The following is a 23561-nucleotide window of genomic DNA, read 5'->3' as shown; positions in this document are numbered from 1 at the left end:
CACCGTGCCCACGGTAAAAAGATGAGAGCCTAAGCTATCAAAGGGCAGATACTAGCATGGATAGCAGGTTGGTTGGATGGCAGAAGACAAAGAGTGGCAATAAAGGTTTTTTTTCTGGCTGGCTGCCAGTGACTAGTGGAGTTCCGCAAGGGTCAGTGCTGGGGCCGCTACTCTTCACATTGTATATTAATGATTTGGACGAGGGGATTGAAGGCTTTGTGGCAACGTTTGCGGATAATGTGAAAATAGATGGTGGGGCAGGCAATGTAGAGAAAGCAGGGACTCTGCAGAAGGACTTGGACAGGTTGGGAGAGTGGAGAGAGAAGTGGCAGATGGAATATAGTGTAGCAAAGTGTGGAGTCATGCATTTTGGTAGTCGGAATAAAGGAGTAGACTATTTTCTAAATGGGCCATGATTGAATAGTGGAGTAGACTTGATGGGCCGAATGGCCTAACTCTGTCCTGTTTCTTATGATCTTTCAGCATGCTTTATTTACCTCTCCTCAAGGTCTCATCCCAAAACATCACCTTTTCTCCAGAGATGCTGCCTGACCCGCTGAGTTATTCCAGCATTTTGTGTGTGTCCTCGGTGCAAACCAGCATCTGCACTCCCTTCCTACACTGCTTCCTTTAAGGATCTGCTGGCATCCATTCCAAGCTTCCTTCCACATGACCTATTAGCCATTGAAGTGCCTTTTTCTCACCTCTGGATAAAATTTTATTTACTATTTTTTGCCCACCTGCCCATTATCTTCCTGCCATCTAAATCTTTCCTATTCACATATTTAGTATCATTTGCAAAGTTTACTATTATAAGGTCATAAGGAATAGGAGTAGAATTAGGCCATTCGGCCCATCAAGTCTACTCTGCCATTCAATAGACAATAGGTGCAGGAGTAGGCCATTCAGCCCTTCGAGCCAGCACCGCTATTCAATGCGATCATGGCTGATCACTCTCAATCAGTACCCCGTTCCTGCCTTCTCCCCATACCCCCTCACTCCGCTATCCTTAAGAGCTCTATCCAGCTCTCTCTTGAAAGCATCCAACGAACTGGCCTCCACTGCCTTCTGAGGCAGAGAATTCCACACCTTCACCACTCTCTGACTGAAAAAGTTCTTCCTCATGGCTGATCTACCTCTCCTAACCCCATTCTCCTGCCTTCTCCCCATAACCTCTGACACCTGCACTATTCAAGAATCTATCTGCGTTAAAAATATCCACTGACATGGCCTCTACAGCCTTCTGTGGCAAAGAATTCCACCAGATTCACCACCCTCTGACTAAATAAATTTCTCCTCGTCTCCTTCCGAAAAGAACGTCCTTTAATTTTGAGGCTATGATCTCTAATTTTAGACACTCACACTAGTGGAAACATCTTCTCCACATCCACTCTATCCAAGCCTTTCACTATTCTGTATGTTTCAATGACCCCCTCATTCTTCTAAACTCCAGCGAGTACAGGCCCAGTGCCGACAAACGCCCATCATGGGTTAACCTACTCATTCCTGGGATCATTCTTGTAAACCTTCTCTGGACCCTCTCCAGAGCCAGGACATCCTTCCTCAGATATGATGCCCAAAAATTGCTCACAATATTCCAAATGCGGCCTTTCCAGCACCTCATAGAGCCCCAACTATACTATTGTGCCATCTAAATTCAGTTCTAAATCTTTCATATATATTACATGATGTACAGGCTAAATTCCAGGAGGGGAATTTTCCATGAAATAATTTAGATAAGCTATAATACCCTTCATGCTTAATTAAGCAGATGTTACAAGGTACAAATTTGACATAACTGGTTGATTGTAATAAAAAACTGTTTTTTGCTTTGATTGTCATCGGGAAATAGTTACTTTACCTCCAATGGTGATTTGATATAAACTATCTAGAGCAGCAAAAGAAGCTCTAAAGACATTTACTTTGTGGAAACCCATAAATCTCTGCCCAGTTGCTGAAAGGGAAAACCATGTTGTTATTGCAGTACTCCCCTGCATAATGTCATTTAAATTAGTTAAATAAGGTTAACCTTTTAAATAGCTCTGGAAAAAGTATATTTTCGGCATTGAGCGTGGCTGATGCAAGATTACGCAGAAAATCTTGTTTTAACTCCATCTTTTTCCATCTCTTAGGTTGATTTTATACTGCTGGGTGGTGACCTCTTTCATGACAACAAACCTTCCCGGAAGACATTGCATACCTGTATGGAGTTGCTAAGGAAATACTGCATGGGTGACACTCCGATACAGTTTGAAATATTAAGTGACCAGTCAGTCAATTTTGGTTTTAATAAGTAAGTATACATTATGACGTTTATTACTGATTGCAGTTTTTTCTATTATTTAAAGTTTTTATAATAAACTCTTAGCAAATAAATGATTGGCAAGAAACTCTTGCCAATGAAGAATTGGCAAAATGATTTTTCTATTCATTTAAAGTTTTAAATGTGCTCAACTATTTTGTTACCCATAAATTTAATTTCAGTTGTACAGAGATGAATTTGGCAGGGCTAAGTTTGAAAAAAAAAACTTACATTAAAGATTTGTTTTTCGTAGCCTCAGAACTTTACTATAGCACCTTGTAGTCAATGAATTACTTTCGAAGTATAGTCATTCATGTAATGTAGAACAATCAGCAGTCAGTATACTCACACGGTCTCAGTGTTTTGATGACACGATAATTGATGTGTTTTATGTTGTTGATTGAAAGATAAAATTGACTGGGAGACTGGAAATAACTCGTAGTTTTTCAACATAACTCTGATTTATTCTGTGATAAGTTTAACATCTGCTCTTAAAAGATGGCACCTTCAGCTGTTCAGCAATCCCTCAGTACAGTAGCAGTGTGGCAGCTTTTACGTTGTTAATAAATCTATGGAAGAGGTCTTAGCACGGTCTTAACACATAATTTTCTGAATTGGAGAGTGCAGTCAATTGATACCAGTGACCTCTGAATAATGATCACCACTGTTTCTTCAAATTACACCCCTCCCAACCCTTCTGAATTTGGCGTAAAGTTTCTGCTTTCTTCATTTCCGTCATTCCGATTTCGCCTCGCAGTTTTCCGCAAAACAGTTGGTAATTGCAATTTGTCAATTCGGCCGCTAGTGATCGCCAGGGGTTCCGCGAGAAATCCCCCCCGCCCTGGAAGTCTCCCCGAAAATGTGGCACCTATGCTAGGCAAGGCAACCAATCTCGACCTCATCGGGACTTCCATGGCGTAATACCATGGACTTGTTATTATGTTGCATTACATGCCATATTATGAATTTTGATGTAAAATTCTGAATTTTGGACATCAAAATTATGAATTTGTAAAATCAAATGTTGGGAGGTCTGAAATTACTTAACTTTTGTAGATAAATCTTAAATACATTCTTGTATGCATAGCAAAGTTAAGCACTTAAAATCAATTGCAATGCTTATCCACAGAATTGTTAGGAAGGTCAAGAGTTCAGCTGCATTTACTTTGCCTTAATTCTTTGGCACTATTGTTGCAGTCTTTTTGGTTGCTGGATATATTGAATTATGAATTTATACTATTATGTACTGTATGACATTAATTTCAGACTGCTTGAAAGTGATTTTGTGATGATTCCAGGTTCAATTTTTCTTTTGTACCGTGCAGGTAAACTGTTCAATTAATTACATTTGACTTTGGTGTCCTGGCCTGGTTACGGTACTTCTGTTAGAGGTACATTTGTGAGTTTCCCTGTGATGTCTTTATTTTCAAGTGTGCTCTGGCTGGTTTCAGTCCAAATCCAAGATGTTTAATGGTGATTTGACTGAAATACTGGAGAAAGTCTTGTTAGAATACCATTTAAGGTATAAATTAAGGCCTGGAAAGAGTGGTTGTTGAGAGGATGTTTCCATTGGTGGGAGAGTCTAGGACTAAAGGTCATAGCCTCAGAATTACAGGTCGTTCCTTTAGGAAGATGAGACAGAATTTCTTTAGTCAGAGGATGGTGAACCTGTGTAATTATTTGCCACGGTAGGATGTGGAGGCCAAGTCAATGAATATTTTATATGATAGATAACTTCTTGATTAGAACGCGTGTCAGGGGTTATGGGGAGAAGGCAGGAGAATGGGGTTAGGAGGGAGAGATAGATCAGCCATGATTGAATGGCAGAGTAGACTTGAAGGGCCAATGGTCTAATTCTGCTCCTATTACTTGACCTTATGAATTGATGGAGTGGAGGAGGGGACTAGACTTTTAAAATATAAAACAAACCTGGTATTTCTCAAATTATAACCAATTATCTTTTTTTCAGGTTTCCTTGGGTAAACTATCAAGATGGAAATTTAAACATCTCCATTCCTGTTTTCAGTGTTCATGGTAACCATGATGATCCTACAGGAGTAAGATTTGTGTTTTTAATTATTTTACATATTGAGAATTTAATGTCCAATCAATTCTAGTCAGTGTCTTTTGTTTACTGCACCAAATTTAGTGCACAGGATGCAACTTGAATTAAGACCAGGATTTGTGAAAATTATTTCTATAAGTGGGTCAGATCTCTCGAACATTGAGAGATACAATTTTAAAAAGTACCAGACACCTCATCACCTATTAGCTGCAATTGAAAGCCATGTAATCTTTTAAGACCTTGGAAGTCAAAACCAAATGTTTGTCGAGTAGAATTGTCACAGAATTTGTTAAGTAATCGTAATGCCCAATTAATGGGTTTTAACCAATATTGTAAGAAGTTAACAGAGATTTGTTTAAATGAAAAGTTATTTCTGCACAAATGCAATGGAATCTCCTGAGTACAGATTTTAGTTTTTGCTTTTATTTTTAATTATGGACTCTGGCTTCATTAAAAAAATTACCAATTATCCTGCTGGGAGTAGTTTCCCAGCTATCCACTTCGTGCTGGAACGGGATACGTAATGCGTTCAGAATTTTTGTTGATCTGGCATCCCTTCCCACCTTGCCTCTTCTTGTTCCTCCAAACCTATGTCAAAATCACTATGCCATGTATTTTGTATTAATCTTCATAATTGTTTCGATGAGGCAGTCCTGGATTTCTTCTTTAAATATACTTTTGAGTTTTAATTTTTGTTGAACAATATAATGCCGTCTTTTAAGTTTCTGCAACATTTAACCCAAACTAACCACCTCCAACAGATGAGCGAAATCATGGAAATTAATGCAGGGAAGTTTATTGGACCTTTCATTTGCTTTGTTGCTTGGGAATATAATTGGAGTTTGTGTGCCATCTTAAATCTGCCAAAACACTCTATATTTCAATTATGTTACAGGCTGATGCACTGTGTGCCTTGGATCTCTTGAGCTGTGCTGGATTAATAAACCATTTTGGTCGTTCAATGTCAGTTGAGAAGATTGACATTAGCCCTGTTCTGATCCAGAAAGGATATACCAGGTTGGCCCTCTATGGGTTAGGTGAGTCTCTTGAGCATGGGCCACTAAAATCGTTGACTTATTTGAATGGCTGTATTTTAAGCACAATTAATTATAAACTAAAAATTTGCTCTTTGCAGGCAGAATGACTTGCGTTTTATGTAGTTTCTTTCTAGCTGCATGGAGTTTTATTATGCCTCATGCCAAATTGTTTTTTGAAGTCTAGACTAACAAAGCATATATGGTAAACAAGATAAAAGGACAAGTAGACTAGATTCTATGATAAGCATATGAACTTAGTGGTGCGTCAGACACATGGAAGCCAACCTCTTCAGAAAACCTAATGGAAAAGAATATTAATTAATAATGCACATAACACTGAATATTAAGTTCCCTTGTTTAGTGGTGAGAATTCTGATGTTTACACATTTATAATGATCATCCCAAAGGGAAAGAAACACAGTCTTCTCATTCGTTTAAGTGCTGCGAGAATCCTTGAAATCAATTTCTTTCACAGTTGATCCGAGTTTTATAAACAGCAACTTTTCAACACCGTAGTTACAGGAGTTTAGAAACATAGAAAATAGGTGCAGGAGGAGGCCATTTGGCCCTTTGAGCCAGCACAGCCATTCATTGTGATCATGGCTGATCATCGACAATCAGTAACCTGTGCCTGCCTTCTCCCCATATCCCTTGATTCAATTCAAGTCAAGTTTATTTGTCACGTGCACATACACGATGTGCAGTGAAATGAAAGTGGCAATGCCTGCGGATTGTGCACAAAAAAGAATTACAGTTACAGCATATAAATAAAGTTAATACAGAGAAGACAAAATTTAGTCCCTGGAGTTATAAAAGTTAACAGTCCTGATGGTCTGTGGGAAGAAACTCCGTCTCATCCTCTCCGTTTTCACAGCGTGACAGCGGAGGCGTTTGCCTGACTGTAGCATCTGGAACAGTCCGTTGCTGGGGTGGCAGGGGTCCCTCATGATCTTGCTTGCTCTCGATCTGCACCCCCTGATGTATAGGTCCTGCAGGGGGGCGAGTGTAGTTCCCATGGTGCGTTCTGCTGAACGTACTACTCTGCAGGGCCATCCTGTCCTGGGCAGAGCTGTTCCCAAACCAGACTGTAATGTTGCCGGACAGGATGCTCTCTACAGCCCCAGAGTAGAAGCAATGAAGGATCCTCAGACACACTCTGAATTTCCTCAGCTGTCTAAGGTGGTAAAGGTGCAGCTCTGCCTTACCCACCAGTGCGGCAATGTGCGTTGCCCATGTCAGATCCCCTTTGATGTGGACTCCCAGGTATTTAAAACTGCTCACCGTATCCACAGTAGAACCATTTATCTCCAGTGGCGTGTACGTCCTTGGATGTTGAGCCCTTCTAAAGTCCACAATCAGCTCCTTAGTTTTTGTGACATTCAAGAGGAGGTTATTGTCCTGACACCAGAGTGCCAGATCAGCCACCTCCTCCCGGTAGGCTTCTCATCGTTGTCGGAGATCCGGCCCACCACCACAGTGTCATCAGCAAACTTGATGATGGAGTTTGAGCTGAACCTGGCTACAGAGTCATGTGTGTACAGGGAGTACAGTAGGGGGCTAAGGACGCAACCCTGGGGGGATCCTATGTTCAGGGTGAGGGGGCTAGATGTGTGTTCCCCCATCCTGACCACTTGGGGCCTGGCGGTGAGAAAGTCCAGGACCCAGGCACACAGAGGGGTGCTAAGCCCCAGTTCCAGCAGCTTCTCAGCCAGTCTGCTGGGGATTATAGTGTTGAAAGCTGAACTAAAGTCAATGAACAACATCCTCACATAGCCCCACTTCTGACTGTGCAGATGAGAGAGAGCAGTGTGCAGAACCTGGGAGATCGCATCATCCGTGGACCTGTTCGGACGGTATGCGAACTGTAGTGGGTCCATGTTGCGAGGAAGGAGGGCACAGATGTGCCTCTTGATTAGTCTCTCGAAGCATTTCATGACAACCGAGGTGAGAGCCACCGGTCGGTAGTAATTTAAACAAGCTGGAGAGGCATTCTTTGGCACCGGTACAATGATGGATCTTTTGAAGCATGCAGGGACCACAGACTTTGCCAAGGAGAGGTTAAATATTGTGGTGAGCACTGGAGCAAGCTGAGCCCCTAGCCCCCAGAGCTCTATCTAACTCTCTTAAATTCATCCAGAGAATTGGCCTCCACTGCCTTCTGTGACAGAGAATTCCACAAATTCACAACTCTCCTTTTGATGTTTCTAAGAATTGCCCTCATCCTACAAACAATTGGTGCTCTTGTAATTTTGATTGCTACTACTGGAGAAGGGGAAAATGGGGTATTGAGAATGGTGCAAGGAAGGAAGCCACAATATTTAAAACAAAGGCTTTAAACTTAAATCAATAAACTGTAGATGCTGTATGACTGAAACAAAAAAAAGAAAATTCTGCAAACATGCAGCAGGTCAGACAGCAGCTGTGGAAATAAAAGCAACTTAAATTATTGATGTCTCAGCTGCAAATCGTGTAGGTGAGAGGTGAGCTCCTGCAGTTTGGCAGTTTTGTCCATACTTCTCAGTAGGATGTGTCTTACTCCAGATGACATCCCCCCCTCCTCACTGACCATCCTTTGCCAACCAATTCATCAGCATGTGTAGGAAAGAACTACAGATGCTGGTTTAAATCAAAGGTAGACACAAAATGCCTGAAGAAGGGTTTCGACCCGAAACGTCACCCATTCCTTAACTCCAGAGATGCTGCCTTCCCGCTGAGTAACTCCAGAGATGCTGCCTTCCCGCTGAGTTACTCCAGCATTTTGTGTCTACCACCTCATCAGCATGACTGAATTGGAAACTTGTATGAAGAGAAAAATCATTCTCCTCTCAACATGGTGGTTAAGCAATACTGAAGCTTTCTCTGCCATTGTTTAAAATATGTTGACTGCCAATTTTAGGGCAACGTTTGGGTAATTTTGTTTCTTGGTGGAAGTGCTGAATGTGGTTGATATGATGCATGATACGCTTATTAGAAGCTATAATATAGCATACCAGTTTAAGATGTAAATTGGGACAAAATATCAATATTTAGCAATATCTAATATTTTAATGACATTATAAGGGGGAAAGGTAAATCAAATGCTGGCATAAAACAATTAGTAAGAGCCATGTTTTTGAGACTTACTTAACTACGTAGCTTATAATATTTGATAATGCATTAAATAGCCGTTAGATGTGTAATACTAGTTGAGTTTTTGAGAATTGTCCTTTTGTAAAATGCCTAGAGAGCACATGATATTTTGTGCTATTTGACGAAATGCTAATTGAAGATGTTCAGGATAATATGTGATAATGCAATAAATAGAAATAAGGCCTGACGTACCAGTTAATGTTATGAGACGTGCTTTAGTAAAATACCCTAGATTAAACATGGAATTTTGTTCGTAGTTTGGTGAAATGCTTTATTTGATTTAATAATTCATAGGAGCCATTCCGGATGAACGTCTCTATCGAATGTTTGTAAATAAACGAGTAACAATGCTGAGGCCAAAGGAAGAGGAAGACAGCTGGTTTAACATGTTTGTCATTCATCAAAATAGGCAAGAAACAATGATTTTATGATTTGGTGGAAAATATCATTGCATAGTTCATAAGTCATAGGAGCAGAAGTAGGCCACTTGGCCCATTGAGTCTGCTCTGCAATTCAATCATTGCTGATTTATCCTTTCTTCTCGACCCCATTCACCTGCCCATAACTCTTGACACCCTTGCCAATCAAGTATGTCAATCTCCACCTTAAAAATACCTGATGAATTGGCCTCCACAGCCTTCTATGGCAATGAATATCACAGATTCACCAACCTCTAACGAAAGAAATTCCTCCTCATCTCCTTTCTAAGGGTACAATCTATAATTCTGAGGCTATGCCCTCTGGTTCTAGACTCTCCTGTTAGGAAACATTCTCTCCACATCCGCTCTATCCAGACCTTTCACTATTTGGTAAGTTTGAATGAGGTCCACCCTTCTAAACTCCAGCAAGTACAGGTCCAGTGCCGTCAAAAGCACATCAGACAGTGCCCTCCATAATGTTTGGGACAAAGACCCATCATTTAGTTATTTGCCTCTGTACTCCACAATCTGAGATTTGTAATAGAAAAAATCACATGTGGTTAAAGTGCACATTGTCAGATTTTAATAAAGGCCATTTTTATACATTTTGGTTTCACAATGTAGAAATTACAGCAGTGTTTACTCAAAGTCTCCCCATTTCACGGCACTATAATGTTTGGGACACAGCAATGTCATGTAAATGAAAGTAGCCATGTTTAGTATTTTGTTGCATATCCTTTGCATGCAATGACTGCTAGAAGTCTGCGATTCATGGACATCACCAGTTGCTGGGTGTCTTCTCTGGTGATGCTCTGCCAGGCCTGTATTGCAGCCATCTTTAGCTTGTGCTTGTTTTGGGGGGCTAGTCCCCTTCAGTTTTCTCTCCAGCATATAAAAGGCATGCTCAATTGGGTTCAGATTGGGCAATTGACTTGGCCACTCAAGAAATGACCTTTTTTTAGCTTTAAAAAAAATCCTTTGTTGCTTTAGCAGTATGTTTGGGATCATTGTCTTGCTGTAGAATGAACCGCTGGCCAATGAACTTTGAGGCATTTGTTTGAACTTTAGCAGATAGGATGTGTCTATACACTTCAGCATTCATTATGCTACTGCCATCAGCAGTTGTATCATCAATGAAGATAAGTGAGCCAGTACCTTCAGACGTGCATGCCCAGGCCATAACACCCCCACCACCGTGTTTCTCAGATGAGGTGGTATGCTTTGGATCTTGGGCAGTTCCTCCTCTCCTCCATACTTTGCTCTTGCCATCATTCTGATATAAGTTAATCTTCATATCATCTGTCCACAAGATGTTTTTCCAGAACTGTAGTTGCTCTTTTAAGTACTTGGCAAACTATAATCTGGCCATCTATTTTTGCGGCTAACCACTGGTTTGCATCTTGCAGCGTAGCCTCTGTATTTCTGTTCATGAAGTCTTCTGCGGACAGTGGTCATTGACAAATCCACTCCTGAAGAGTATTTCTGATCTGTTGGACAGGTGTTTGGGGATTTTTCTTTATTATAGAGAGAATTCTTCTGTCATCAGCTGTGGAGGTCTTCTTTGGCCTGCCAGTCCCTTTGCGATTAGTAAGCTCACCAGTGCTCTCTTTCTTCTTAATGTTGTTCCAAACAGTTGATTTTGGTAAACCTAAGGTTTGGCTGATGTCTCTAACAGTTTTATTCTTGTTTCTCAATCTCGTAATGGCATCTTTGACTTTCATTGGCACAACTTTGGTCCTCGTGTTGATAAACAGTAATAAAAGTTTCCAAAGGTGATGGAAAGACTGGAGGAAAGACTAGGTGCTGAGAGTTCTCTCATACCTGCTTTAAGGAGGCAATTAAACACACCTGAACAATTACAAATGCCTGTGAAGCCATGTGTCCCAAACATTATGGTGTTCTGAAATGGGGGGACTATGTATAAACACAGCTGTCATTTCTACATTGTGAAACCAAAATGTATATAAATGCCCTTTAATAAAATCTGACAATGTGCACTTTAACCTCATGTGGTTTTTCCTATTACAAATCTCGAATTGTGGAGTACAGAGGTAAATAAATAAATGATGGGTCTTTGTCCCAAACATTATGGAGGGCACTGTATGTTAACCCATTCATCCCAGGGATCATTCTCGTAAATCTCCTCGGGTGTCTCTCCAGCGCCAGCACACCCTTCCTCAGATATGGGGCCCAAAACTGCTCACAATACTGACGCGATCTCCACACCTGTGGTCTGACCACACGTCTCCACACCTTGCCCATGTCAAGCCACCCAACGATTTTCTACAAGTAAACATTCATGTCAACGATGACTCAGAGAATGAAATCATAAATGTGGTCTGACCAGTGCCTTATCAAGCCTCAGCATTACATCCCTTTTTTAAAATATATTACTGCTCTTGAAATAAATACTAACATTGCCTTTGACTTCCTTACTACCGGTTCAACTTGCAAATGACCTTTTTGGGAAACCTGCTCCAGCACTCCCAAGGACCCTTGCACCTCTGATTCCTGAATCCTCTCCCCATTTAAACAATAGTCTACACCTTTATTCCTACTGCTGGAATGATTGAATTCATAACATTTATATATAATTTTAGTTTAGAGATACAGCGCAGAAACAGGCCATTCGGCCTACTGAGTCCGCACCGACCAGCGATCCCCGCACATTAGCAGTATCCTACACACACTAGAGGCAATTTACACTTATACAAAGCCAATCTACCTACATATCTGTACACCTTTGGAGTGTGGGAGGAAACTGAAGATCTCGGAGAAAACCCACGGGGTCATGGGGAGAACATACAAACTCCGTACAGACAACATCCGTAATTGGGATCGAACCCACGTCTCCAGCGCTGTAAGGCAGCAATTCTACCACCACGCCGCTCATGCCATCAACTGAATACAATTTTACTTTTAAATGAAAATTCATTCAAGTGCAGAGTAAAATCCCAAATACTGCTCTTGTTGAGATTTTCTGTAAATTATCAACAAAAGGAATTTCAATTCCTGCATTATTTCTATATCTGTAATAATTCACCAATTATTGCTTAGAATTTCATTCCCTGAGCCATTGTTTACATGCATGTTTACTTGTAGAAAATCTTTTGGTGGCTTGACGTGGGCAGGGTGTGGAGACGTGTGGTATTGGTTAATATAGAGTGTGCCAAATATTTTGAAAGGGAATACAAATAATTTTCAGGATCTACCTTTACCACTACACTTCTTGATGGAATTGTCTTCAAGATGAAGTTCATAGTGATATGCCTTTGAATTGTGTATGGGGAAACAAGCTCATTAGCCAGTTATTTGTTCAATTGAAAGCTGCTGAATTGTTTTACTTGTATCAGTAATTATTACCTATGGTTCTAGAGAAGTGAGATAATAATTTAAAGTTTCATTCAAGATTAGCATTGTGTTTTGAAATATTTCTATAACTGTCTCTTATCTAATTCAGTCATAATGTGTTTCTCAAACAGGAGCAAGCATGGAGCCACCAATTACATTCCAGAACAATTTCTGGATGATTTTCTTGATCTTGTCATTTGGGGACATGAACATGAGTGTAAAATAGCTCCCGCAAGAAATGAACAACAGCTGTTCTATGTTTCACAGCCTGGAAGCTCTGTTGTCACTTCCCTTTCTCCTGGAGAAGCTGTAAAAAAGTGTGTATTTTGTTTTTGCTTGCTATAGCTTTTTTAGCACAGGTTGAAGAGTTAATAGGTGCTTCCTCTGTTTTTAAAAGTTTGACTTGGAATTGTTATTTTTATGGACCATCCCTAATTGCCTCAAGGAGTTTCAAGCCATTGCCTTGATCTCCTGTAGCACTTGCATTGAAATAATGGTTTGGCGCCGATGACGGAATCACACAGAAATGTTAACATTTGTATGTCCTCATTAATCCTCATTTTTGGCATACTTTGAGATATTAATATTTTAGCAGGTAAAAGCTATTTATTGTATTATTTAGCAAAGCAGACAAAATTAGGTGGATTCTGAGGCGGCAGATTAGATCAGTTTGAAACTGCAAATTCTTGCACGGGTGGGGCAGACAGAAATTGACAAGGCTGGTGGATGGGTATTTGAAATGCTGCATCCAATATTGATGCACTGGTGTTCAGTGCATGGGCTAGAGGTTCTCCATGCCATCCCTAAAATTCTGCTTTATCTTTGGCTGTGAATGAAAGTTCTCTGGAACCAATGGAGATGTTGCACTTTTTCTCCATTCACATTCAAGGAAGTTACGTGTGGGATACCTGACCTTAGTATTAGAGGGGAAATAATTTATTTATTCCTTATTCCATTTCATTATCTCTGTTTTATATTAATGAATCCACCAATTGGTTGTAAAATATTTTTCTCGGATATTGTAAAGTTCCATATTATATAAATAATAGTTGCCCAAAACTAAAACCGAATTTGAATTCTGAGCACAAAGTTTAGTCATCTATAGAATTTGGCTGCAAAAGTCATAGTTCCACTGTGCTAAATAATTGGTATCCAAAACAGCAGCGTGGATTGTATAATTCTTTCTAATATTAATGCCAAACTTCATCTGAGCAGTGCTCAATTATATACAGTCATCGGGTGTATTTTACCTGCACTTCCATTTGGACATCATTAAAATTGTTGCTATTTATGAACTTTGAAATATATCTGATAGTTTATTCCTCTCACTTAGACACATTGGACTGTTGCGAATCAAAGGAAAGAAAATGAATATGCAGAAAATTCCTTTGAAAACAATTCGCCAGTTCTTTATTGAAGATGTTGTTCTTCGAGATCACCCTGATATATTTAACCAAGATCATCCCAAAGTCACACAGAAAATAGAGGCCTTCTGTGTTGAGAAGGTAAATCAATGCAATGAAGAGCCATTCATTAGAGAATGTTGCTAATCTTAGCCAAGATTAGTTACTCTGGGTAAATTGGAGAGAGATTTTTTACTGCTCCTGCATACCTTTTTGGTTTGGAAATATTTCAACAATGCCCTGAACTTACTTGTTTTTCTGGCTGGCAAGAGAAATAAGAATGAGAAGAAGAAATAATCATAATGGCAACAAGGAGTTATGTTAAGTGGCAAATTAATATTAATTCCTGATCAGATTTCCATTTTGACTAAAGTTAATGATTCCTTTGTTGTCAATCATTTTGAGTTGGACTTTGCCACAAATCTATTGTAACAGATACATTCTCATGTTTGGATACTGGTAGTTTGTTATTGCCTTTTATTGCTCACATATTTAATTTGCTTCGATCACTGTTCTTTTAATAATCTCACTTTCACCATTTGCCTGTTAATTCTGCTACTCTAAACATTTATTCACACTGAAATCAGTGAAGGGTCTCGACCCGAAAAGTCACGTATTCCTTTTCTCCAGACATGCTGCCTGACCCGCTGAATTACTCCAGATTTTTGTGTCTATCATTTGCTTACTTTTTACTGTAGATAAAGCTATTATTTTCTCAGTGATCGTTCTGTCATGAGGGAAAAAAGATTTATCAAAATTGTTAATATGGGGAGAAAAAAAATGTATTCAAAGAATCTGATTAAATTCATCATAAAGTAGTTGGAAGAATTAGTAAGCTATCTCCAGAAAAATCACATTTTATGGAATTTTTGTTTGTGAGTTGAACTTGCGGACTTGCAGGTTTCTCTGCTTAAAGAATTTGAGTAGAGGTGCCTATCAATCTGGATGGTGTCAAGTCAAGAGTGTTTTATTGTCATATGTCCCAGATAGTAGAACAATAAAATTCTTACTTGCAGCAGCACAACAGAATATGTAAATATACCACACTGTAAACAATATAATAAACAAGAAAATAAAAGTTCAGTGTGCACATACACACATGCACATAAAAAACAAACAAACAATAATAAAGCAAAAAGACATAACTAATGGTCCTAAGTCTGTGTAGTTCAGAACTTATTGGAGGTTGTAGTGTTTAATAGCCTGATGGCTGTAGGGAAGATGCTGTTCCTGAACCTGGACGTTACAGTTTTCAGGCTCCTGTACCCTCTTCCCGATGGCAGGGGTGAAATGAGTATGTGGCCAGTGTGGTGTGGGTCTTTGATGATGCTGACTGCCTTTTTGAGGCAGCGACTTGTGTAAATCCGTTTGATGGAGCTTCTGGAGTGCTGTAAGCGCTGCACTCATCTGCTCCTGACAGATCCCATACAAATGGTGAAAAGTTCTTGGGGTGCCAAGAGATGCAATATACTCAGCCTCTCTAGCCATGGGTGTTTATGTGGCAAATCCAGTTGAGTCTCCGATTGGGAAATGGTTGCTGGTGATTGTAATAGCATTGAATATTGAGGGTAGGTGGTTGGGTTTTCATGATGAATAGTTGAAGATTAAGGTTAAGATGGTGACAATGGTTAGAAGTTTCTTAATCTGAATCTTTTATTTTAGAACAATAATCAGTAATCATTTTCTCAGTCTGCCTCTATTTGTCTTTTAGGTGGATGGTCTATTGGATGTTGCTGAAAGAGAACGTATTGGAAATCCACATCAGCCTGAAAAGCCTCTAATAAGACTGAGGGTTTGTTTGCTTTAATGGTTTCCTTTTATTCAAACTGCACATTTAAAACACAGCTAATTGTAAAGAACTTAAGTGCCAGAGGATTCTTCCAGCTTGGTAAAATTTTGAGCAGAAAAGGTATCCCATTGAATTGTGCAACATGCTATAGTTCAAAGCTGCTACAGAAGAAAAGTCTGGGAGTTGGAGTCTGTGTGTTATTAAAGCTTTGTACAGCTTTTATAAAATAAATCCAGTGTGGTGTAGAAGGGGATGCTTTTGAAATGTGATTTGATGTGAGGTTGAACAACAAGGTATTTGTATAGATCTCGATCAGGTCTAATTTCAAATTCTGTTTTAATGAGAAACATAGAAGTCCTGGTAAAGGCTCAGAGGATGGACAACCAGTTTAAGAACACTCAGCTACCAGGATAAGGGAGTTGGGGCTTTTAACTTGAGTGAGGGTTCATAAGCTTTCAGTAAATTCTGCCCAATGTCATTTTTGGGGGGAAAGAAAAACCAAATGGATTTGAATGGGTTAATTTATTTGTTCAGATGGCGAGATGGAGAAGTGTTGAGATTGAGAAGTTGTGATAGGGAAGTTACAGAGCAGCAAACATTAGTACGAACTAACAAAGTCCAAAACTAGATGTGATGCGAAGAAGTTCTTCATTAATACTTTTATATTGATAAATTGGAGATGAATTTGAAAACCTTTCATAGATCTTGATAACAGGTCAGATTAGCTATCATCTTATTGATTGGCAGAGTAGGCTTGTAAGGTCTACTCCTTTGACATTTTTTGTTAAATAAGATTAACGGGAATAATGGCAATAAAGGATTGATTTTATACACGTTAGGCAAATTAATCAAGTCAGTATTTTCCTGCATTTCAACAGTGATTATACTTAAGTTAGCTTTTGGAACAAAATGTTTTTTGACATGTCTTTGGGTAATAAAAAGCACTGCATAATTGCAAAAATGCTCCAAGCAGATAATGAAAAATAAGTTGTGCTGAGTTTCACTTCCTTGTCTTGATGTGGTTTAGGTAGATTACAGCGGCGGATTTGAACCCTTCAATACTCTTCGATTTAGCCAGAGATTTATTGAGAGAGTGGCTAACCCCAAAGATATCATTCACTTTTTCCGGCACAGGGAACATAAAGAGAGAAATGGTAAGCCTGCATTCTGTACTTAATGACAAATATTCATACTTTGCTATTTGCTTACAACATAACAACACGGTAGCGCAGCGGTAGAGTTGCTGCTTTACAGCGAATGCAGCGCTGGAGACTCAGGTTCGATCCTGACTACGGGTGCTGCACTGTAAGGAGTTTGTACGTTCTCCCCGTGACCTGTGTGGGTTTTCTCCGAGATCTTCGGTTTCCTCCCACACTCCAAAGACGTACAGGTATGTAGGTTAATTGGCGGGGTAAATGTAAAAATTGTCCCTAGTGGGTGTAGGATAGTGTTAATGTACGGGGATCGCTGGGCGGCACGGACTTGGTGGGCCGAAAAGGCCTGTTTTCGGCTGTATATATATGATATGATATGATAATATGACATTTGTGCTGCAACATTCAATGATTGTAAGGCACTACAGGGGATTTGTGTGATTAAGTTATTAGTACTGTTAGGTTTAGTTTGGTCTGTAGCAAGATGCAGTAGAAAAACATTGTTTTACTTGCTATCCTTTCAAATCTTATCATACAATCAAACCATACACAAATCCAAGTGCAAAGAGAAGAATAAAGATAGTGCAGAATATAGACTTACACCTAAACAGAAAGTGCAAATAAGAAAGCTCCAACGAGGTAGATGGGAGATCTGAACTATATCTTTGGCTTCTGAAAAGACTGTTCAAATGTCTTTGGAAGTTTCTAAAGGTGATGCAAGGACTAGGTGCTGAGAGCTCTCTTATACCTGCATTAAGGAGGCAATTAAGCACACCTGAGCAATTACAAACGTCTGTGAAGCCATGTGTCCCAAACATTATGGTGCCCTGAAATAGGGGGACTATGTATAAACACAACTAATTTCTACATGGCCTTTAATAAAAATGGCCTTGAATAAAATCTGGTTTAACCACAGGAGATTTTTTTTCTATTCCAAATCTCAAATTGTGGAATACAGAGGCAAATAAATAAATGATGGGTCGTTGTCCCAAACATTATGGAGGGCACTGTGCATTCATTTAGATGGACTGAAGCTCATTAGGGATAGTCAGCATGGTTTTGTACGTGATAGATTGTGTCCCATGAATCTGAGTTTTTTGAAGTTGTGACCAAAAGGTAGACGTAAATATGGATTTCAGCAAGGCATTTGACAAGGTTCCGCATGGTAGGTTGCTCGGGAATGTTAGATCGCATGGGATATAAGGAGAGCTAACACTGGATACAAGGAGAGCTAGCTTACTTGATTGCAATTTGGTTTTGTGGAAGGAAGCAGAGGGTAATGCTGGAAGGTTGTTTTTTGGACTAGTGCGCCTAGGTATGGTGCTGGGTCCATACTGTTTGACATCTGTTGCTGTTTGACATCTGTTACAATGATTTGCATCAATGTACAAGGCATGATTAGTAAGTTTGTAGATGACACTAAAGTAGGTGGTGTTGTAGACAGTGAAGATGGTTGGCAAAAATTGCAGCAGGATCTTCATGGTTTTGGCAGGTGGAATGTGGGATGGTTGATGGAATTTAATACAGATAAGTTTGAGGTGTTGCATTTGGGAAGTCAAACCAGGTCAGGACCTACACAGTGAATGGCAGGGCTCTGGGGAGTGTTGCAGAGCAGAGGGATCTAGCAATGCAGGTACCTTGTTCCTTGAAAGTGATATTGCAGGTAGATAGGGTGGTCAAAAAGGCTTTTGGCACATCGGCCTTCATCAGTCATAGTATTGAATAAGGTTTATGAGGAGAGACACAAAATGCTGGAGTAACTCAGCGGGACAGGCAGAATCTGGAGAGAAGCAATGGGTGACATTTCGGTCAAGACTTCTTCAGAGAATGTTGTCGGGTCACAAGGGCCTGGGCTATAGGGAGCTGTTGAGCAGGCTAGGACTTTATTCTTTGGAGCACAGGAGGGTGCAGGATGATCTTATAGAGGTGCATGGGATGAATAGATAGGGTAAATGCATAGAATCTTTTAGCCAGAGTAGGGGAATCAAAAACCAGAGGACCATAGGTTTAAGGTGAAGAGGTTAATAGCAACCTTTTTTACACAAAGGATGATAGGTATATGGAACGAGCTGCCAGAGGAGGTAGTTGAGCCAGGTACTGTCATAACATTTAAGAAATATTTGGACAGGTACATAGATGGGATAGGTTTGGAGAGATTTGGGCCAATGCAGGCATGTGGGACTGGTGTAGATGGGGTATGTTGCTTGGCATTCGCAAGTGGGTCAAAGTGCTTGTTTCCCCGCTGTATGACTCTGAGAAGGGCATTGAGTACAAAAGTTGGGAAATTTTGATGCAGCTGTTCTAGATATTGATGAGACCACATGTGTCATTGGAATAGAATTGGGCCATTTGGCCCATTTTGTCTACTCTGCTATTCAATCACGGCTGATTTATTTGTCCCTCTCGACTCCGGTCTCCTGCGTTTTCTCCGGAGCCTTTGACATCCTTACTAATCAAGAACCAATCAATCTCTGCTTTAAAAATACCCAAAGATGTCCTCCACAGCCATCTGTGGTATGAATTCCACAGATTCACCATCCCTCTGGCTAAAGAAATTCCTCCATCTCATTTTGTAAGATACGTCCTTTTATCCTGAGGCTGTGCCCAGTGGTCCTAGACTCTCCCACATCCAGTCTATCCACGGATTTCATTATTCGGTTTCAATGAGACCAGTTAGGCCTAAGGTCTTGCCCCATGCTGTATAGCTCTATGACCTTTTGACTTTATTAATCTCAGTTTATATTTGTCTAGTTTATTGCAGTTGCTGTCCATAATGTGGTCTCATTAACATAGGAGAAATCGCACCCTGGGCACTCCCTCTTCTCTCTCCCTATTAGGCAAAAGGTAAAGGAGTTTGAAAACACACACCACCAGATGAACTGAAACTAAACTGAAATGCAGATTTGGCAATTGTTTTGGAGAGCACCCATGTTTGCTTCCTTCAATGTCGCACAGGAGTGCGTCTGAAGTTCTGCTTTTCAATTTTCCATCCACTCCCATTCTGACCTTTCTGCCCGTGGCTTCCTGCTTTGTTACAATGAAGCACTTGGCAACCTTGAGATACAACACCTTGTCTTCTGTCCTAGCACTTTGCAGCCACAGAACTCAATATTGACTTCTCCAACTTTAGGCGACTCGCTCTTTCTTCCCAACTGTATTACAACTGGCCATTTTTGCCTGTCATTTTGATTCAGTTCTTTTTCTATTTGTCTGATGTGACCCAATGAGCATATCTCACTGCCCTGCTGAAGATAATATATTGCATAGATAAAGGTGCATGTTCTTACCCTAACTGTTCCTCCAGTTCTGCATTAACACATTTGATTTCGTACGATCAAAGATATTCCCTTTTTTTATGTATCCCTCCCACATCTTCGCTGCTGCTGAAAACTTGTTTTCTATCTTTTCCAGTTCTGAGGAAGGGTCATGGACCTGAAATGATAATTGTTTCTCTGTCCACAAATGCTGCATAATCTGTGTGAAGGCATTTTTTGTTTTTGTTTTTTATTTCACATATTCAGAATTTGAAAATTGGATATTTTTATAATGCACAGTCTTTTACCCTAGGCAGGGGAATCAATAGACAATAGGTGCAGGAGTAGGCCATTCGGCCTTCGAGCCAGCACCGCCATTCAATGTGATCATGGCTGATCATTCACAATCAGTACCCCATTCCTGCCCTCTCCCCATACCCCCTGCTTTCTGAGGCAGAGAATTCCACAGATTTACAACTCTCAAGTACCAGAGGACATAGGTTTAAGATGAGGGGCAAGATTTAACAGGAACCCAAGGGGAAACTTTTTCACTCGGAGGGTGGTGGTTTTAGGGAATAAGCTGCCAGCGGAGGAAGTTGAGGCAGCATTTAGAAGACACTTGGACAGGTACTTGGATAGGGAAGGTTCAGAGAGATATGGGCAAAATATGAGCAAATGTGACTAGTTTAGATGGGACATGGGTGAATTGGCCAAAGGATCTGTTTCCATGCTGTACCACCCTATGTTTCTATGCATTTGATGATTAGAAACATAGTATATAAAACATATAGTATAAGAAAATAACTGCAGATGCTGGTACAAATCGATTTATTCACAAAATGCTGGAGTAACTCAGCAGGTCAGGCAGCATCTCGGGAGAGAAGGAATGGGTGACGTTTCGGGTCTGAAGAAGGGTCTCGACCTGAAACGTCACCCATTCCTTCTCTCCCGAGATGCTGCCTGACCTGCTGAGTTACTCCAGCATTTTGTGAATAAATAGTATATAAAACACTTTTTCTGTTTGCACTAAAACATTTGGATTTTTGGATACTTCTTCAAAGGTTAATATTTTGAATTAGTATAAACAGTGAACAATTGGGCATCATTTGAAACAATGAAATTAAAAGATTTGGAAATAAACGTAAGAGGTAAGGTGAATTCAGCATCAAATTAGGTACTAAAAGTGAATTTGAGTGGGAAAGAATAAATATATTTGGAAAATGAGGTGAAAAGTTTTTTAAAAAAAGAAACACTGTCTGATATTTTAAGTCTCCCATGAATATTCAAACTTGAGGGAATGAGACACCATAGTTGAGATGGGTATTATTACTGGAATATTTTTTATCTGTGGTGTGTTTTATGGAGAAATTTAGCAATTCTGAGAAAAAATTAATTGAGAGCGGGATGTTGGTCCCAAGACATTAGCATATAGGCTCACGCTTATACAATATTGAGCTCCATTTGTCTGAAAATCATGTTAAATTTATGGCTGTAGTTTTATCTCTACTTGGAAGAAGCAAAGATTTTTTTTCCTCCCTCAAGCATAAAGTGACATTCATTTCTGAGAATATAGCATAATCAAGGACGAGTAGCACCCTACCCATTCCCTCTTCTCCCCTCTCCCATCGGGCAAAAGGTACAGAATTGTGAACAGTTTCTTCCCAGACAACTGAACCATCCTACCACAACTATAGAGCAGACCCTCAAGCTATCTTTGATCGGTCTTTATTGGCTTTATCTTGCACTAAACGTTATCCCCTTATCATGTATCTGTACACTGTGAATGGCTCGATTGTAATCATGTATTGTCTTTCTGCTGACTGGTTAGCATGCAACAAATGCTTTCCACTGTATCTCGGTACACATGACAATAAACTAAACTAAAAATCATTTGAAAGAGAATGATGGTGTTTGACGATCTTTTTATTTTCCTGCAGATACAGAAATTAACTTTGAAAATTTTGCAAATAAATCTTCAGAAGGGATGACATTAAGGGTGGAGGATCTGGTCAAGCAGTACTTTGAGAATGCAGAGAAAGTAAGTTAATACCACTTTGACATTGTGTCAATTATAAATACCACTTAACAGCAAGGATGATAAAATGCAAACAGTAATTTGTTAAAATACTTTAAGTGAACCCCTAAGAATTAGCTTTCTTTATCTGCATTAAAATATTATTCTGGTTTAAAATGAATTAGACTAATCCGAGAGTTAAATTTCCACTGTGTGTTGGTTGCCTTTTGTAGCTAATGGTTTTGTGGACTTTGTTTTTAAACAAGTATAAATCTGATGAACAACTGATTGTTTGTTTGATAAAGGAACAAGAACAATGTGCATACAAGTACTGCAGGCTGTTTTCCACAAAGCTCTTATTCTATTAGCACATAAGCTCCATGAAGTGAAAACAACTATAGGATTGTCCCTTGTTGATCTGAAATGCAAAAGTTGATGTTAGGTTTCCAACACAGCTTCACAGACTATTAAGTTTACAACTTTATCCACTCCAATCAAACTAACATTACCAGAATTGACATGAATTTTGGATTTTTATGAAGTACCCTGCTGTAAAATATCCCCAAAACTTCGCTTTTTATTACACAATTGATTGTTGAGTTTTTAGTGGTGAACTTAGCTATGATTACTGTTTGCTGTATTGGCCCAAAGCACAAAGCTTTATGCAATGTACATAGTAATTTTCTTAAATAGCATTTCAAAAATAATAGATTTTAAATTCAATTAAAATGATGTTTTAACTATTTTAACATGTATACTCGGTATTTTTACGTGTTACAGCAACAGGAATCAATGCAAGTCCTTTCCGAGGGTATTACTAGCTTTTAAGATGAGATTTCTCAAGATTTGTGGGATGAGTTGTGCTTCCCAGTGCCAATTTTCTTTAATCCCTTTATTTTGGGAATAAATGTGGCAAAGGATTCAGTCTACAACATTTGGTTGTTGTATTAAATAGACCTCCTGCATTTTAGAGAGTTGCAAATTTTCTATAATTCTTGTCCATTGTGTCATCCTTGATGTAGTCAGACAATCGTAGCAGAGTGATTGGTTAGTTATGACCCGAATCATCATCCTCATTCATAGCTTGAAGAAGCTATGCGTGCCAATGGGTAGAACTTTTGAGCAAATCAGATTGTGGTGGAACAATCCACTAGAAATCTGAATCTTTGCTTCAGCTGCCTTGACAAAATATGATCTGCAAATTTTCCATTTAGTTTCATATTTAATATTAACATTGCTGCATTTTAACTACCCTGTCTGCTAAGTTGCAAAGTCAAATATAAAATCTTTAACAACATAGAAATCCAGTTTGCTACAGCATTGCTTTGGTTTGCAACACATTGTGATCAATTCTTAGTATAGTTACAGCTCTATATGTAAAGGAGGCACTGGACCTTTACTTAGAAGGTGAATCCATATGTATATCCTTAGGCATGAAAAATACATAATTTTGACTTCAGTAAAAATGTAATGTTAAATTGAGACATGAAAATAGCATGCGATTTGCACACTGAAGCAGGCTTTAGAGGGTTGAAGACTGCATCAGTTTAATTTAAAGGGTTGACATCTGCCCTCCCATTCATCTCCAGTCATCTTCGTGACTTGTGCCTTCGTGATACAATCCACTTCTTTTCCCCCCTCACC

At 39.5% G+C, this 23561-nt stretch overlaps 1 protein-coding gene across 2 annotated transcripts in view; it reads left to right on the top strand.

Annotated features, from left to right (window-relative positions):
* mre11a (MRE11 homolog A, double strand break repair nuclease) overlaps positions 1 to 23561 on the top strand; it is a 61460-nt gene that overhangs the window by 4098 nt on the left and 33801 nt on the right. For both annotated transcript variants that reach the window (XM_078402716.1, XM_078402717.1), the window contains exons 3-11: positions 2133 to 2293; positions 4272 to 4359; positions 5263 to 5404; positions 8828 to 8942; positions 12435 to 12620; positions 13637 to 13808; positions 15418 to 15498; positions 16523 to 16649; positions 21841 to 21941. In XM_078402716.1, coding sequence (XP_078258842.1) covers positions 2133 to 2293; positions 4272 to 4359; positions 5263 to 5404; positions 8828 to 8942; positions 12435 to 12620; positions 13637 to 13808; positions 15418 to 15498; positions 16523 to 16649; positions 21841 to 21941 — 1173 coding nt within the window. The remainder of the gene's footprint in view (positions 1 to 2132; positions 2294 to 4271; positions 4360 to 5262; positions 5405 to 8827; positions 8943 to 12434; positions 12621 to 13636; positions 13809 to 15417; positions 15499 to 16522; positions 16650 to 21840; positions 21942 to 23561) is intronic.

The sequence above is a fragment of the Rhinoraja longicauda genome, chromosome 7 (assembly GCF_053455715.1).
Source record: "Rhinoraja longicauda isolate Sanriku21f chromosome 7, sRhiLon1.1, whole genome shotgun sequence".
Classification (NCBI taxonomy): domain Eukaryota; kingdom Metazoa; phylum Chordata; class Chondrichthyes; order Rajiformes; family Arhynchobatidae; genus Rhinoraja; species Rhinoraja longicauda.
Note: the sequence above shows the minus strand (reverse complement) of the source record. Positions and strands in the feature narration are given on the sequence as shown.